At 44.6% G+C, this 16,469-nt stretch overlaps 1 protein-coding gene across 1 annotated transcript in view; it reads right to left on the reverse strand.

The window, feature by feature from the left end:
- Positions 1 to 12,410, reverse strand: part of PITPNB (phosphatidylinositol transfer protein beta) — a 31,707-nt gene extending 19,297 nt beyond the window's left edge. The window contains exons 1-6 of the mRNA XM_082491788.1: positions 12,380 to 12,410; positions 9,459 to 9,489; positions 8,418 to 8,563; positions 6,221 to 6,326; positions 4,329 to 4,403; positions 3,077 to 3,160 (exon numbers count right to left, since the gene is read on the reverse strand). Coding sequence (XP_082347914.1) covers positions 3,077 to 3,160; positions 4,329 to 4,403; positions 6,221 to 6,326; positions 8,418 to 8,563; positions 9,459 to 9,489; positions 12,380 to 12,399 — 462 coding nt within the window. The 5' untranslated portion in view covers positions 12,400 to 12,410. The remainder of the gene's footprint in view (positions 1 to 3,076; positions 3,161 to 4,328; positions 4,404 to 6,220; positions 6,327 to 8,417; positions 8,564 to 9,458; positions 9,490 to 12,379) is intronic.
- Positions 12,411 to 16,469: the final 4,059 nt, after the last annotated feature.

Consider the following 16,469-nt stretch of genomic DNA (forward strand, 5'->3'; position numbering starts at 1 on the left):
TTAGTTCCAGGTATTCCTACATGATGATGGGCTATACTGTCAGTTTGAATTTGAAAATATTTTCTCAAAATATTTGCTAAAAAAGTAAATGGTTTAGAAGCTACTAAAAGAAGAAAGAGTATGTAAAAACATGAGAAGAGACTTAAGACTCGGGATTAAGCCACTCTGCACTTACAGTTTTGATACTCTCTAGGTCAAATACACAAAAGAAAAAAAAAAAAAAAGAAGAGGATAACATACAGTTCCAAGGATGTCCACATATGAAATGTCTTCCACATGAAGATGGACTTAAACACTCTACAGAATTCATGATGCCATAAAGGCCAAATCTATAAATGTGTTCAAAAATGGATTAGATGTGCTCATGGGCATGTAAGTGGCTAATAAACAGAGTAGGCCAGATACAACCACTGGCTCCTTTAAATACAGACTGATCTTTCAGAGATATGCATCTCCCATCTTGCAGTTTCTTAGCCTTCCACAAGTGTCTGCTACTGGCCACCAACAGGACACTGAGTTAGATGGATCTTTGCCCCGACCCAAAAACTTAACTTCTGTGAGTGTACCACCATGTGTCGGTCCGGTACAGAGGAAACGGGCGCTGCCAAAGGCCGCGTAATCTGATAGCGCAAGAGGGCACGCAGCACAGGCACTGCTCTTCACTAAGGGCACTTCAAACAGAATAAATAAGTTCAATACACAGGAATAAGCACAACCCTTTGTTTGCACGTACTGTGACCAAGCAAGCACTCTGACAGATGACAGCATTGTAGTTGTCCGCTACAATTCCAGGCGTGGAATAGGGAATGCACAACGTACATTTACCTGCCAGTTCAGCTCTAAGGTCATACGGAATGTCTGAAAGAACAAGGGGTGGCAAAACAATTCCTCGCTGCATTAAAACAGGCAAGACGCCTTTAATTTGGTTTATGTGGAGGTTCTCCACACAAAGTATTTTCACATGTGAATCCACAGGTCATCTGTTAAACATCAGTTAAGCAACAGTGCAGGTTATACACCTACGTTGGTCACGCAAATGGAAATCTGTGAAGCAGAAACCCTTCCCCTTCACACACCACAGCCTTTGCCTTCCCTCCTCTACTTTCCTGCAAAAGAGTCCTCTCCCCACAATGCAGGATAGCCAAGTACCTATTTTCAGAAAATAACAACTAAATAGTCTAAACAACATCTCCTTCTACAAAACCCAGACAATCAAATTTATTGCGTGAACACAGTGGTAAGCGTCAATATTAGTGCATGCCATCTTCCTACAATCCAAAAATAAATGATTGCACATAGAACACTCCAGCTGTTACAACTGAACAACCAGACAACCACCTCAGCAGACAAAGATGTGTAGAAAGCAACAGCAGTAATAACAAGGAAGTAAGACAGGCACATAAATAAATATGATGAAGCTGCCCTCTGAAGTTCCATAAACCAGCTTCTAAAATCAACGTATCCTACCATCTTATTCAGATCAATCACACACACTATGAAAAATTGGACGTGACCCGGCAATGTGCACTTGCAGCCCAGAAAGCCAACCACAGCCTGGGCTGCACCAAAAGCAGCGTGGCCAGCCGGGCGAGGGGCGAGACCCCACCTGGAGTACTGCCTCCAGCTCTGGGCCCCCAGCATGAGACAGACACGGACTCTTCAAGAGGGCCCAGAGAAGGGCCACGAAAATGATCTGAGGGCTGGAACACCTCCGCTGTACAGAAAGGCTGCGAGTGGTGGGGTTCAGCCTGGAAATGCCAAGGCTCTGGGGAGACCACACTGCAGCCTTTCGGTATATAAAGGGGGCTTATAAGAAAGATGGAGAAAGACTTTTTACCAAGGCCTGTAGCAACAGGACAAGAGGCAACAGTTTTAAACTGAGAGAGGGTAGATTTAGACTGGATATTAGGAAGAAATTCTTCCCTGTGCGGGCGGTGAGCCCCTGGCGCAGGGTGCCCCGAGAAGCTGTGGCTGCCCCATCCCTGGAGGTGTTCAAGGCCGGGTTGGACGGGGCTGGGAGCAACCTGGGCTGGGGGGAGGTGGCCCTGCCCAGGGCAGGGGGGGGACTAGATGGCTTTTAACAGTCCCTTCCAACCCAAACGTATGACTCCGAGCAGTTTAACAAAAAATTGACAAATAGATGGGAAAAGAACGGGAATTATTACAAATACTAAGTGTTGTCCTGTCAGCAAAACCTCAACACAGCAGATAAAGCTTAACTAGAAATCCCTTCCTGTATTTACTTCAGTAGAATTTGACAGAATTACATTAGGGTACCACTGTCTTTTCTGTGCAAAGAGTGAATAAAAAGGCAAATTGAAAGCGTGTATGCCCAGCACTAAACCAACTCACTACTTCTAGCTGCCTACTTCCATCACAAGTGTAAGCAAGCTAACACAGGCTCCGCACAATCCTGGGAAGAACACTCCTTCCAAATTTATACCTATGCTCTGCGTACAAATTCACTGAGTAACCATGCGTTCTTACTAATAAAATCTGTCCTTCTAAATTTTTGCTTCTTATAAAGATATTAAGCTTCAAGTTTTTAAAAATAAAAAACCCACCCAAGTATAGATTTCAATGGCAAAACCTGATTGATCCTCTTGAGATCACCATAACCCCAGAGTGAAGGATGTGTGGAGGAAGAGAATTTAATTTAAAGAATTTGTAACCAAGAAGTGGCATCAGAAGCACAGGAGTAGCGTGGTGGAGGCACTGTGCTGTGTCATGCAGGACAGCTGGGTCTCATGCACCAAGCCGAGCACCTAAATGCTTGCCTGACCGAATCAATTACTTTATCTACAATTAAAAGTAAAAGCTACACCTGTGCCAAAAGCCTGTTGCCCTTCATGTCTTAGTTGTGCAACTAGAAGTCATATTCTTTAGACTGATGGTGTAAATGCATTTACTAAGTGTGGAACTTTAGAATGAATGATTCTATTCGAGACAATTTTCTTTTATCTGTTGGCTAAAATCCATAGCATTTTAGTTTATTCACAATCAACACAAAGCATCGATGGAGTTAGCTGCATGCTACATGCTACATCCATAGCCCAATAGCAGAGCATTTACTTACTCCTGGTTCTACTTGACTTCTATCTGCAATGTCAATATGAACAACTTCAACACTCCTCCATGTGTTTGGATCTAAGTTGTGCACCTGCAAAAAGAGAAAAAGGAATGATTTCCATGCTGTCATCTTAACAGTGGTACACCTTATGCAGTATGTATGCGTGCTGTGGATTTTTTCTGGACTTCATAAAGACAGTGTTCTCAAAACCTATCCTTTCTTCCTCTGCCTTTCTGAAAGGGAATAATCTCCACAGTTACATTTTAATTCACTCGCTAACAAATTTTAAACCAGCACAAAGCCTTCAGTTCTTGTGCATTCAGGAAACCTGGGTTTAAGATTAAGCCGTATTCTTCTGTCACGTTTGTCAGCGCTAATGAAATCAAGCTCCAATTAGAAACATTACCCATTCAGTAATCTGCATGAGCTTTTTGATACAGAAAGAAGCCGCACAAATTCCAAAGTGCAAATAAGGCAGGTTTCGATAACTTGACTACATCTAGTATGTTCCCTAAATCATAGGGCTCCCTTTAACACGGACCAGATGAAGTGTGTGTGGTATGAAGGTACATAAAGGTCTGAAGATGTAATCTGCTTCACACCTGTAGTCTGTTAGGCATACCTAAACTTACACTTGGAGCAAGCAGAGCTGTCATAGAAATACTCTCCTCTGTAGCACATCCAGTTCTACAGGTCATGCATTGAAAACATACTGACAACTATTCCTTTGTGGATGGTTTATAAATATGTTTGTCAGTATACACAAAAAAATCTCCTGAAGAGACCCGTGAACCAAATCAACTGTCTAGGGAGGAAAACAAGAGTATCGCCACCTGGAAAACTTACAGAAGCCGCTTCAACACACAACTCTACAGAAGTGTACACAGATAAACTCCAATAGCCTTGTGACACCTGTTTTCAAACAAACTTGTCAGCCTAAGCAGCAGCAGCATGTCTCAGGTAAAAGAACAAGAAATTAAAAGAACTTACTGAAAATCTATTTAAATATTTGAGTGAGAACCAAGCGTCTGCATTGACTTCTACAAAAAATAAAAAACTTTTCTTGTTCTTGCATCTCGTCAGATTAGACAGCTTGACCACCTTAGAAGGATTTGAATAATGCTCGTTTTACATTAATCACTGGCAGGGCTTTGACTTTATGCAGCAATTATCCACCATTACCAGGTGTAGAATACTTTATCTGGATGACTATGTATTGAAAATATTACTAATGCTTGGTATCCAAATCCCAACTCACATTCTCTGATGTCCCCAAATCTGGTTTATGCCAGGTCTCAATTTTTATGAAGAAGTCATCTTTCATGTATTCATTCTGTAAGAATTATAATCAAAAAGCATGAGTTTAATTACACTTTTCTGCTTAAATTTAGATAAATGGTATTTACATGTAAGTCACTACTAAGCCTTGACTAACAATACACTCTATTTAAGTTATAAAAGAAACAGCCCCCTTAACTACACACAGAAATAGGTACAATGAAATAACTAGCATCTAAATCTTACGTATCAGCTACAGCATTAAAACCAGTCATGTTTGAGAAATCCAACTCTAACGCTGTGCATACAAATAGAAATAGTACTGTCATTGACCATCCTTCTTCCTCAACCCTGTAATTCTTTACCTCTATGTTCAAGTAATTTTCAAAGTATTAATACTGCAGTTAAGACAAAACAACTAAAACACATGTGCATGAAATTTTTAATAAATGAGACTATTCTGAGAGGCAGGGGTAATAGATAATAAACATTAGATGTTACTGTGTAGCACAATTATGACCATAAAGGTTCAGCTACCGCTAAACTGTATGTCTACAGATCAGCACAGAACGCTTCTCATTTCAGAAGTGAGAAAGCACACACCAGTGTGTACGTGTGTCACGGTGAGTCAAGCTCACAAACTCATTTGTCACTCTTTATGTTGCAACCACCTAGTGACAATCTAAATCAAGTTTGAGCGAGCAGATAAAGCAATTTAACATTAAACTTACAAGCTTCCTTAAACAGGTCACCAAAATACATACATGGGGAAATAAAGCCTTAATTAACTCTTTCCCACATGCCTTAAATAAAGAACAAAAAACTCCAACCCCCAAGCTGTGATGATCCATTTGGATTCTCAGTTAACGCATTTTAACTGAGCCAGGATTTCACTTTACAGAAATGAGATTTCAGACACTTAGGGGCTGATTTTATTTTGTTGCTCTTCCTGCATTCAAGAGTATAGAAACCTCTGATTTGGCTTTTTTTTTTTTTCGTTTTTTAGTATTATGTCTTACTAGCACAGACATTATGCATTTGTAATGGTAAGTAAAGGCATAAAAGAAGATGTAAAAAATGAAAGCATTTCTCTGATAAATTACAGTTCTTTCTAATTATAGCCAAGTCCAGACAAATAAAGTCACAAGGAGCTCTATGCCAGAAATTCTGGCAAGGCTTATATAAAAGGTTGGAGCTAGGTTGCTAGAGTCAGTCAATTGTAGCAGTAATAAAAGACAAAATATATTTCAAAAACCCAACATAGGACTGATGGTAATCCAAATACTCACTGTCACAACTGGTCATTGGAAACACACGCAATGAAAATGAAAAGGAAACAGAAAGTGTTATTAGATACAATCGTTTCTGAAGTCTCACGTATAATGATTGCTTCACAGTATAAGAAACATTCAAAAGTAGTCTAACAGCATTTGTGTGCAAGTCAGCAGAGTTCAGCAGACTTTGAATTGCTAGCCTTAACCTTAGAAGTTTGTTATAAGATACTTCAAACTATTCAACAGAAACACAAAAGAAATAGAGCCTATTCTTAGAACGCACACAATTAAAAGTATTAAAATAAAGCAGACACCTTATTCTAAGAGCCTATGAAGAATTAAATTATTTTCAAACAGGCTTTCTTCTAGATTTTGAGAGAACCGCCTGTTCAGTCTTAAACTAGGGACACTGGATAGTAAAGGTCTGTAGGAACCAGTAAACTGGTCCATTGAGGTTGCTCTTCAGAAGCTCTTCTTTTCAGGAGATCTCACAAGCATAACATTAAAATTTGAAATATATTTTCCGCTTGATGGCACCCTCTTTTTTCCTAAACCATTTAAGACCATTCCTTGACTGAACCCTGACAGTAAAACACACAACGGGAGACCTACTTGTTCTACAGTAGGGATATGCGTTCCAAGCCTTCTCGTGGAAGACCAGGGAGCCTTCTGGAGCAAACATCCGTACAAACCCAGGAACTTTACTGTGAAAAACAAACATTGACAACATTTTAAAAATTTCTGCCACCTAAAATTCCTCATTGATTTCTTCCACTTTAGTAAGAAAGGCACATTCTACCTAAGCACTTTAAAGGTTATGATGTACAAGTTATCCACAGTTAAATATGCAGGAACTCCAACAACATTACTGATCACAAAATAGTTAAGAAAAAAAAATAGGGACAGTAATAGTAAGATAATTGAAAGTGAGCTAGAAATAATTTTGGAAGCACTATGACCCTGATGAAAGCTGTGCTTCCTTTTCTCTTCAAGCACAGCAAAGACAACTGTTGAGGGAGAGCGCTGCCCAAGAGATCTCACCTCCAAACTCTAACAAAACTGCAAGTTCATCAGCGAGCAAGCCTGTAACTTGGCTGCCTGCAGCCCAGGTAGAAGGCCACGCAGCTACTGCAACCATGCCCGAAGAGGAAAACTGCAGCTCACCACAAGCAGCAGCATTACCATCACTGATAGCAACTGCCCTCTCCAGTCCAACCGAGTGCCCACGACAGCTGCCAAAAATTGGATGCTTGGGGAAAAAAGTAAAAAGATCTGGTACCAGAGAAATTTGGTATTGCCTAGGAGAACACTTGAGGCTGGTGCCCTTAAGTAGATGAGTTTAAACAAACTACATGTACGCATGTGCGTAACGGACAGACAGAGTTCAATCTATGTAAACGTTCCATCTTCAGTTTTTCTCCAAGGATGGTGAATAAGCTCCAGTCCTTTTTTCTTTTAGATTCAAGGAAAAAGCCAACTGATTATTCCTTTTACACATCGCAGGAGCCTTACATCCCACTCATCTGGGACTTCTTTTTGTCCAGAATAAGCAAACACAATTCTTTCAGCTCTTCCACGTGAGTCACACTGCACACGCTTCTTTCTGCCCTCTACTTTCTCTCCAGTTTGCACACATCTGAAAGGCCAATACCTAAAGCAAACCAAAAGGTATGACGATGCATACCTTGTGTGCAACAATCTCATATAACAAAGCCTGAAGAAAGTTTGCCTTCGTGTTTACTTTCACATAGCCAAGACACTAAACACTCAGACACTTTTGAACAGTACTGCTGTACAGCATTTATTTCCCACATCGTCTTTGTGCCCCCCCCATGGGAAGCCAACTGTAAAAGTATTCAGTTCAACTTTTTAGATCTTTTTTCTTCCAATTATAAACATTTGGAATACTAATCCTCCCAACTTAACAACATATCTGGTTGCCCCGAGAAGCTGTGGCTGCCCCATCCCTGGAGGTGCTCAAGGCCAGGTTGGACGGGGCTTGGAGCAACCTGGGCTGGGGGGAGGTGTCCCTGCCCAGGGCAGGGGGTGGAACTGGATGGTCTTCAAGGTCCCTTCCACCCCAAACCGTTCCATGATTCTATGGTTACAAATTCTAACAATACAGCTGCCTTTATGGTACTGCAGCCCTCTGGGGTAACACTGCCTGTTAATCCCTAGAGGTTCAGACCCCATCTGGGTCAGTTTTCCAAATAGCCCAGGTTTTACCCACTCTGAAATGCATTTAACTTCTGAAAATATTCTTTACCTTACTCATTCTCTCTCAGAAAAACATTACCCTACCACACCACAAGAACTGGTCTGATGCCTTATAGAGTGTTTTTAAATAGCGTTCAAGCAATAAGAGCTCTTTCTTAAATACCAGATCGTATAAAAACATTCTTCCTTTATAATGCAATAATCATTCTCCTTTTCTCTGTGCTTCTATATCAACATTCCTGTCCTTAGGGCTATGCTACAAAGCATCTGTGATACCAACCCATCATTTCGGCTATATACTAAGAATTCAAATTATTTCTACTTAAGAGATGCATTTGCCTATTCACTGATGGGACATTTTGCATGGTTCTCCATTACTCTATCCCACATATTTAAAATCCACTGTATTTCACATGTTTTTGCACTCACCAGAGCATTCATGCACAATTCAGGAAATTAAAGAGCGTCAGAAGAACACAAGTACCCCAGAATAGTAAACAATGGAAGGCTGCCCTTGCTTTTAAACATTTCTTGCTCAACACCAAGTGACCATAATATGTATCAATGTTTCTTCTCACCTCTTTAAATGATAGATTTTGTGAGTATATTGTCCCTTCTCACCATCCTTTTCATAAGGCTCATTTTTTAAGACTTGAATTCCTTCACCACCTCCTGTTTCATTTTTGCTAGCTTCTGCCACAGAATAAAGTTGCCCAACTTGATACTGAAAAGTTAAGAGAAGTAAAATTTCAATATTAGTGTTAGCCAAAACTTTTAAAGCATAAAAAATGTGGCTGTTTCCAGTGAAAAATTTGGTAGTACAAACAAAATTATCAGGAAAGTAAAATACACCATATAAAAATACTTAGTAAATATGACAACCTGCTGGCAAAATTTATCTGTAGTTCACAAACACATATATTCAGGTTGTTCCACCTTAATGCAAGACTTTCGTATAGCATACCAAACATGTTATTCTTCATTTTTCTCATCCTAAAAGCAAAGTATATATGTTGTTCTTAATTGTATAAAAGAAATATAATTTTTAGTTCACAGACTTTGAAATGATTGATTTCCAGCCCTGAGCCACCCAAATTCATACTTTTAACCAACTAGATACTGCCCTTACAGGACCCATAAAATACAAATTGTAGAGGGAACTGTAACATTTTCCCTCAGAAGTATGTTCAGACATCTTATTGTGACTTTCATTTAAATGTATCTCAGTGACATTTAAATTGCTGGCTTCAAATCTTGGACGGTGATTCCTACCTTCCCCTTTAGGAAAAGGCTTGGAGCCACTCAACGCCTTGATCAGCAAGGAAAATTCTGCTGTAGTGCAGAACTGCACAACTTTCTTTCCTTGCTTGTAAAGCTGTGGAGTGGCTCAGAAACAAGGAAAGGTTCTTCGCCAGCAGGCATATGCCTCCTTTGAAATCCACTGATCTGCAACAGGTTAACTCTGCTTAACTGGTGGCTTACACATGTGGAAACGTGTGGCGGACTGGTGGGAGCACAGCCCAGGAAACATTTGGATCCAGGCTAGCCAGGTTTAAATAAAACACTATCATCTTCCCTCCCATCACCCCAAAACAAAAGCAGGTAGGATGAGGACATACCTCTTGCACTGAGCAAGGTAAAACCACTCGGCTGAAAGAGGAAAAGAGCAAATTCAACAAAATGAATAATTAGGCTTCATCTGCAGATAACAGATACAAACTGTAGCAAAGACATTCAAGAAGGAAGTGTCAAAATTAGTTAATTCAAGTTTTCTTTTTAGAAATGCTCTGCGACAGTAAGGCTGCATGGATATAACGCAACAAACCCAAGTAAAATTCAATGACAGATATGTTACAAAAGGAAAAAAGGGAAAAAAAAAGGTGTTATGACTGTTAGAAGCTGCAGACAAGAGCCAGGAAATCTAGGATCTATTTCCAGCTCTGCCATAACTTTGTATTGCGCTGAATTTGTTTAAACTTTGAGGCATGAGCTTTTTTCATGTGTTGCACAGTACACAGTCCTGCCTGGATAATTTAAAAAGACAAATGTGCAGGCCCTCCCAGCCTAAAATTAATTTTTGCAATTACAGCAGTTATGAATCATTTAAAAAGCAACCACAGCTCATATCCCATTTAGGTGGCAGAAGCAAGTGCGCTTTAGGCAAACAGTTTTGTTCTAACACAATACACCGTACAGTAAACATCAATGACAGGGGATGCAGAAGTTGATTTTTCACAGCACAGTACACTGCACAGACAGTGTTTTTCAGTTTCACCTTCCATAATGAAACGGACAAAGACAATACAAATCTTTATTGTTGCAAAAAACCATCACAGAACAACTGCATTGTTCCTAGGGCTTTTAAGTGATGTCACCTCCTTTACTGACAATCTTATGGCTGTTAAGATTCAATGCAACACAATCATCTTGAAAGCACAAATATAAATTAAGCCTGTCCACTGTTCTAGAGACAAGGAAAGTCATAGTTTGCTGATTCAACTCTTCCTACCCCCTGCTGTGTCCGCACTTTGTGAACAGCAAGTCTCATATGCTTCTGTTTAGGTACTACTATGAAAATGACTCAAGCAGCTTGAGTGCTCTCCCCACACAGCAGAAAATGCAGCAACCTTGAGAAGACAGAAATGATCATCCCTAAGGATCAAATTCAGTCTTGCGATTTCCATGGAACTTCTTCTTTATCCCTTACTGGGTAAAGATTTTTCTATTTTAGTCTGCTGCATTTCTCACTGAAATAGTTTTATTTAAACTGTGAAACTTTCAGAGAGAAACTTACCAAAACATGATCAGCCTCAAATGTTGGCAAGTGTCAGGCTGAAAGCAGAGCTTGCATCCAAACAAAGAATGTCCAAATGGCAATCAAAACAAAATTCTCATAAGAAGTCCTATTATATCTCATTTTACTTGATAAAAAGAAGTCCTTAAAGTTGTTTTTAAAACCAGCTAGCGAGACCAATAGACAGAAGACACCTGTCTTGGCATTAGCAGATACCGACTCAATACCTAGAGAGGACACATTTGTGGCCTGCAAGGCAGTATAGGAAACTTTTGGGCAACTTCAGCTTTAGTCTTTAACAGGACAATATGTAAAATAGGAGTATAATCAGGAAAACACAGCAAATGTACAGGCACATGGAAAGGTGGGGAATTAAAAGGAAAGAAATGTAAGGAATAGGTTTTTTTGAACTTAAGGATGATGACAGACTAACAATGCAATAATTCAAGAGCTAAGTAGCAAAGAAATCTGATCAGAACTTACAAAAAACTGACACAGCCCACCATTTTCTTGTAGGAAATGCAAGAAAGACAGATAGCTTCTCCTACAAGGACTGGTGCAAGCTCTTACTAAAATGCAAGAAAAGCAGGACACATGGTTCTGCGTGCTGCGCTGTCAGATACAGCGCTGGTACCTCAGTCCTGTCCATGTGCACCTACTCTCTGAAGCTTAGGTAAATCTTTGAAGTACCCTTGGAAGCCTGTTTAGAACCTAACAAACACATTGGCTACTATCTGTTATTTTACTCATCCCCTTTACTACCACAGTAAAGACTATGTATTACCATACTTTGAAGTAATTTAAAGCCAAAGGGGTGGGAGGGAGGACCAAACCAGCTGGTGGTTTGCTGGCAGAAGACCTTAAGGGAAAGATCAATGCAAAAACATGGAGTTCCCAGCACCGCCAGAACAGATAACTACAGAGCGATGAAGGACAGTGACAGCGCTTCCGGACTGTCACCACTGCCACTCGAGTTCCCTTCTAAGCAGGACGGGGTCCTGATTCAAAAGCACCTGAGATACCGTAAATTCTGTCAGCTTTGCAGAGACACATCCACATAGCTGCCTTGGTAAAACACTAGCCCCAAGGGAATGAGTTTGAGAAACTCATTTTGCGGGGACACAACTCACTTGCTCCGGGGCAGGGATTAGCAGCCAGTATCACCTTGACTGCAAGCACACACTCAGGCGTGTGTAAGGATGATGGTACAGTCGCTTGGTGTCAAGCAGCAACTTAAGGCTGGGGCAGGGGACATGGATGTGCACCAGCGCACAGAAACGGCAGAGAAGTACAAAGCAGACCCGCGCCCCGGGCGGGCAGCGCTCCCGGACCCCGCCGACACGCTCCGTGAGTCCCGCGGCTGGGCGGCGGCGGCAGCGTCTCGGGCCGGCCCGGATGGGTGCGGCGTCCCGGGGCGCGCCCGCCGCCCCCGCTTGGCCGCCGGACACCGCGGTACCTTGAAGTCCCGCGCCGGGGCCCGCCCGCAAAGAGGGAACGGCCGAGGCGGCGCGGCCCCGCGGGTGGGCCGAGGCGGCGGGTCGGGCGCTGCCGGCGCCCCGCGCAGCGGAGCCGGGGGAGGCCCAGCGGGGAGCGGGCCAGAGCGGGCCCTGCCCCACACCGGCGGCGCCCGCGCGACTGGGCCCGGAAGGGAATGGCACACGGGAGGCGCCCGCCATGTCAGCCGGTGCCGGCGCCGGTGCCGGTGCCGGTGCCGCCCCCCGCCCGGCCGCCACCACCCCGACTCACAATTCCTTGATCAGCACCATCTTCCCCTCGCAGGCCCGCACTGCGCAGGCGCGACCGGCACCGCCTGCCCATGCTGCACTGCGCGCTTCCGGGGGAGGCCCCGCCCCCGCCGCCCGGCTCGCCCAATCCGGCCGCGCCGTGCGTCCCCGCGCCCGCTCCTGACCCGAGCGCACCCCGGCACGCTACGCCGCGCGCCTGCGTCGGCCGCCACCAATCCGAAGGCGCGCAGCTCCCGGGAGCGCCCCACCTCACCCCTCGGCAGCCAATCAGGGCGCGCCGCCAGCCGCGGCCGGGCCGGTGCGGGTGTCCCCGCGGCATAGGCCGGTGTCCGCGGGCGGCGGAGGGGCCCTCGCTCGGAGGAGCGGGACCGCGGCACACTCCGTGCGGGCTGCCGGGGAAGGCGAGGGAAGGCGAGGAGCGGGGCCGTGCCGGCTGCGCGCCGCCGGTGTCTGGGCCGGAGCGGCTCAAGGAGATGCCGCGCCCCTCGGAAGGCACTTAAACCACCCGCGGCCCCGGGAAACAATGCCGCTGGTAATTAAGATCCCGTGTTGGTCACGCTTGATGAACTTGGCATTTCACCCCAGCGAGGGCCAGCCGTTGCCCACAGCCCTGGCGAACGGTGAGAAACGGCTCACTGCGCTAAAAGATACCGGTTTTCCAAATTCCTTGCAATAAATAAAGTGTAATTGCGTCCGCCGCTTTGTCCGTGTAGACTCCATCTGCTGAAGGAAACCGCTGTTCGCGGGAAGCCGCTCCCAGCGCAGCAGCCCAGCGCAGGGGAAGGGAATCACGGGAGGAGGGCGCCCGCCGCGCCGCACTGGCTGCCGGTGCGCCTCCGGTCTGCCACCACCGCGGGCCCGGCACTGGCGTTCCTTTTTGGCACCTCCTCTGCCAGCACTGCTACCAGAGCTCCCTTTTTTGGGGGGAAAGCTGGAATTTCCTTATGCACCGTGCTTCAGGCAAAGCCGTTTTCTTGCGGATTGGTGTTACTTTACCTCTCGGCTGCCCTGTTTTGCCACAGAAATGAAAACGCAATAAATCAGTAACAGAATTGCTAGTGCCTCCACAAAGGGCAAAACACTTTCACTGCTTCATTAAAGGGTGTAAGACAAGGAGCCACGATTACTGCGTCCAATGCTGCCCTCTTGCGACAGGATTTCTTTTATCCTTTATCGCATTCACAGATAACAAGGTCACCAAAAATTAATCAAAGGACTGACATGCATACAACGAAGAACAAGACTCAGCCGTTACTGGGCTCAGACGCTCCTGCACCCTCTGGTCCCACAGACCTGCCGGTGACATTAGACCATCAGCTTGCGTTAAAAACAAAAAAAAATGAAAGAGCCCACAGGTCTTAGACCTCAAGAGGCACTGAAAGCAGACTGATATCAGCCCCCAGAGAAGAATACCCGGAGAAGCTCCTTGAGCCTGTGAAGAACACCAGTCCCCGAGGAGAGGCATTGCCTGCGTATCGCAGGGGGTGCTGGTGCCGAGTCCCTCTGCACCGGGCAGTTGGCACTGCCCAGTGTGTGGCAGGAGCCGAGTTTTACTGAGATACCTGGTTGGGGGCAGAGGGGTGGGACACACTTTCACTATTGGGCATCAAATCAAATCTCCCAGCTCCCTTTCTATCCAATACATTTCTATTATTACATAAATAAAACAGCAGAGTGGGGGCAAGAGAAAAATTGGGAGGAGGAGGTGCAAGCTAACTTAACCTTTACTCTAGGCATTTAATCCAAAAAGGGAAATGTGCAGAGCTTCCATGAGTTCCAACAGGGACTTTTCTAGTAGCAACAAATCTTTATGTAGGAGTCTCTCAGGTACTATGGAGACATGCAGGATTGAATTCCAGAGCAAACACAGGAAAATGAAGGAGACAGAGAGGACAAGACAGGAGCCAGCAAGTGATGAAGATAAACCAGCTGGAAGTTTTTAAAAATATACATGAATGGTGAAGCTTGGAGACCTGGAATGAGGAGCAAATGCTAAAAAGTGATTATAAATTGGCCATTCAGAGCCAGAGCACTGCAGAATTTAAGAGAACCCAGGAGTACGTCTTGCAGACAGACCTTATCCCTGGAACGATGACCCAGCCCTGCCTACTCTCAAAGCCACTGCTAAACCACTGGGATATACCTGGCTCTTCAACATGGGGCGTAGGAAGGATGACAGGGGTCAAGTTTCCCCAAGTCGCTTCTGTGTGTTCTATTCGGTTGATCATTATTTCCACAGTGATTTGTCCTGTGGCAAAATGATGCCCTAAGAAGAAAGCAGCTGGGTAACGATATTTCCATTTCAGGGTGCTCAAAAGTCGTAATTCAGGTAAAACTACAGGGTCTTATTAAAATAATGCATTCTCAATATATTTGTTTGCTTTCTAGTTTCTGAGCTTTCTTTTTTTTTTTTTTCCCCCAGATTGTTCTTCCTAGCTATGCAGACTAGCCACTTTTGCTTTGCTGCCATTTGAAATGCTCACACAAATATAAGACTAGGTAAACTGGAAAGAGAACCCCCCCCACATTTCAAGATGTGACAAAGGGGAGGGTGAAACTGCAGTTTGGCACTGTGGAAGGGAAATGATTCCTCCTCAAAAAAATGGGAAGGTGTCTGGCTGGGGAACAGTTCACAGCATTTGCACTTGCAGAGATTTCAATTGTGAATAACACTGCCCTATTGCTGACAAGAGAAAGGTGCCATTTTAAAGGGACTTTTGCATCAGCTCTCAACCCATAGGAAGCTTAACTGCACAATTTTAATTTATGGGCAGCTACCGCGTTTTAATTCTGTGGAGTAAATGCTGGTGTCCAAAACTGGCTAAGGCAGATTTTTGCACCTTGTTGAATTGCAGTCTCCTGTTTGAGCATCAGGCTTAGCACAACGCCTGTGTTCCCATGTTTCTGAATTGCATCCTCTTCCCCAGAAGCAACTACTGACCCTACTTCCAGGCTCACCCTTGCCTACCCCTTCCCTTAAGAAGCCATCTTCACCAAGCTCCGTTTGCCAGCAGCTAGAACTAATGATTATTTACACAGCAACTCCACTAAAGGAGAGCAGGAATTCACAGATAGGAAAATTAAATGTTGCCAAACGACCCTCCCACAGATAAATGGCTTTAATGAAAATCCTCAATAGGCTCTGCCTATGAAAACATATTTCATTCAAGGCTCTTGCAATGAGAAAGATGGATGCTATGGAAACTGCTGCTCAGACTTATGCCTCCACTGGCTTAGTCTACGAGGCAAAGAAACTACAAAGGGCTGTGCCAGGGCACAGTGGTGGGGCTTTAAGTGTCTGCTTCCCGAAGTTCTCAAGCATTCAGTATTTTCCTTTATTTGGTTTTTCAAAATGCTGGCTGAGCGCAGTCCCCTGCTGCTGCTCTTTCCCCATATGGACAACATTTGTCTTTTGTTTACTCAGCCAGCTGCAATGTGTGCTCTCCCCAAAACCCTTATTCTCTTTGTTTATATCTAGATTATACCACACACGATAGTATCATCTGAGTAGCTGCATCCTGCTGATTCCAGACTCTGTATACAGACAAACCACTTCAGACCAGCCCATACAGTTTCACCACGGTCTCTGCTCGTGGAGGGGGTGCTTCCCCTGCAAGCTGTTCTTCATGGGAGTCCTCCGGCCTCGGCTTGCCCCGAGTAACGAACAAAGGTTGTCAGTGTCATTGTGTATTAGTGGCTCCCGGCTTTTGCCAGAGGTTGAGCCTGCTGAGACACCCTGCTGCCTGCTGCCTCTGCGTGCATGTGAAGTGGGATGGTGGCATTAAAACGCAAGAGCAGTGTTTCAGGAACTCTCCAAGGGGACCTGCTGGAGGCACACCGGGCCACGGTCTGTTACATCACGAGCAGGGTCCCCGGGCAGGTCCGTGCTGTCCCTAACTTCGTGTCTGTGTAGAGTCATTAGGAGACTGCTCCAGGTCTGTGCGTGACCTTTAAGTGACCTCAGGAACATGCCCACTTCTGAGTAACTTTGACCCTCTTCTGGTCTCCAGCACTGTGCTGTAGTGCAGGCGTTGCTCTGACACCTTCCCACCCATCGCAGCAGGACAATCGGCTGCACCTGGCTGGCGAGG

The sequence above is a fragment of the Vanellus vanellus genome (genome assembly GCF_965231255.1).
Source record: "Vanellus vanellus genome assembly, chromosome: 16".
NCBI classification, from domain to species: domain Eukaryota; kingdom Metazoa; phylum Chordata; class Aves; order Charadriiformes; family Charadriidae; genus Vanellus; species Vanellus vanellus.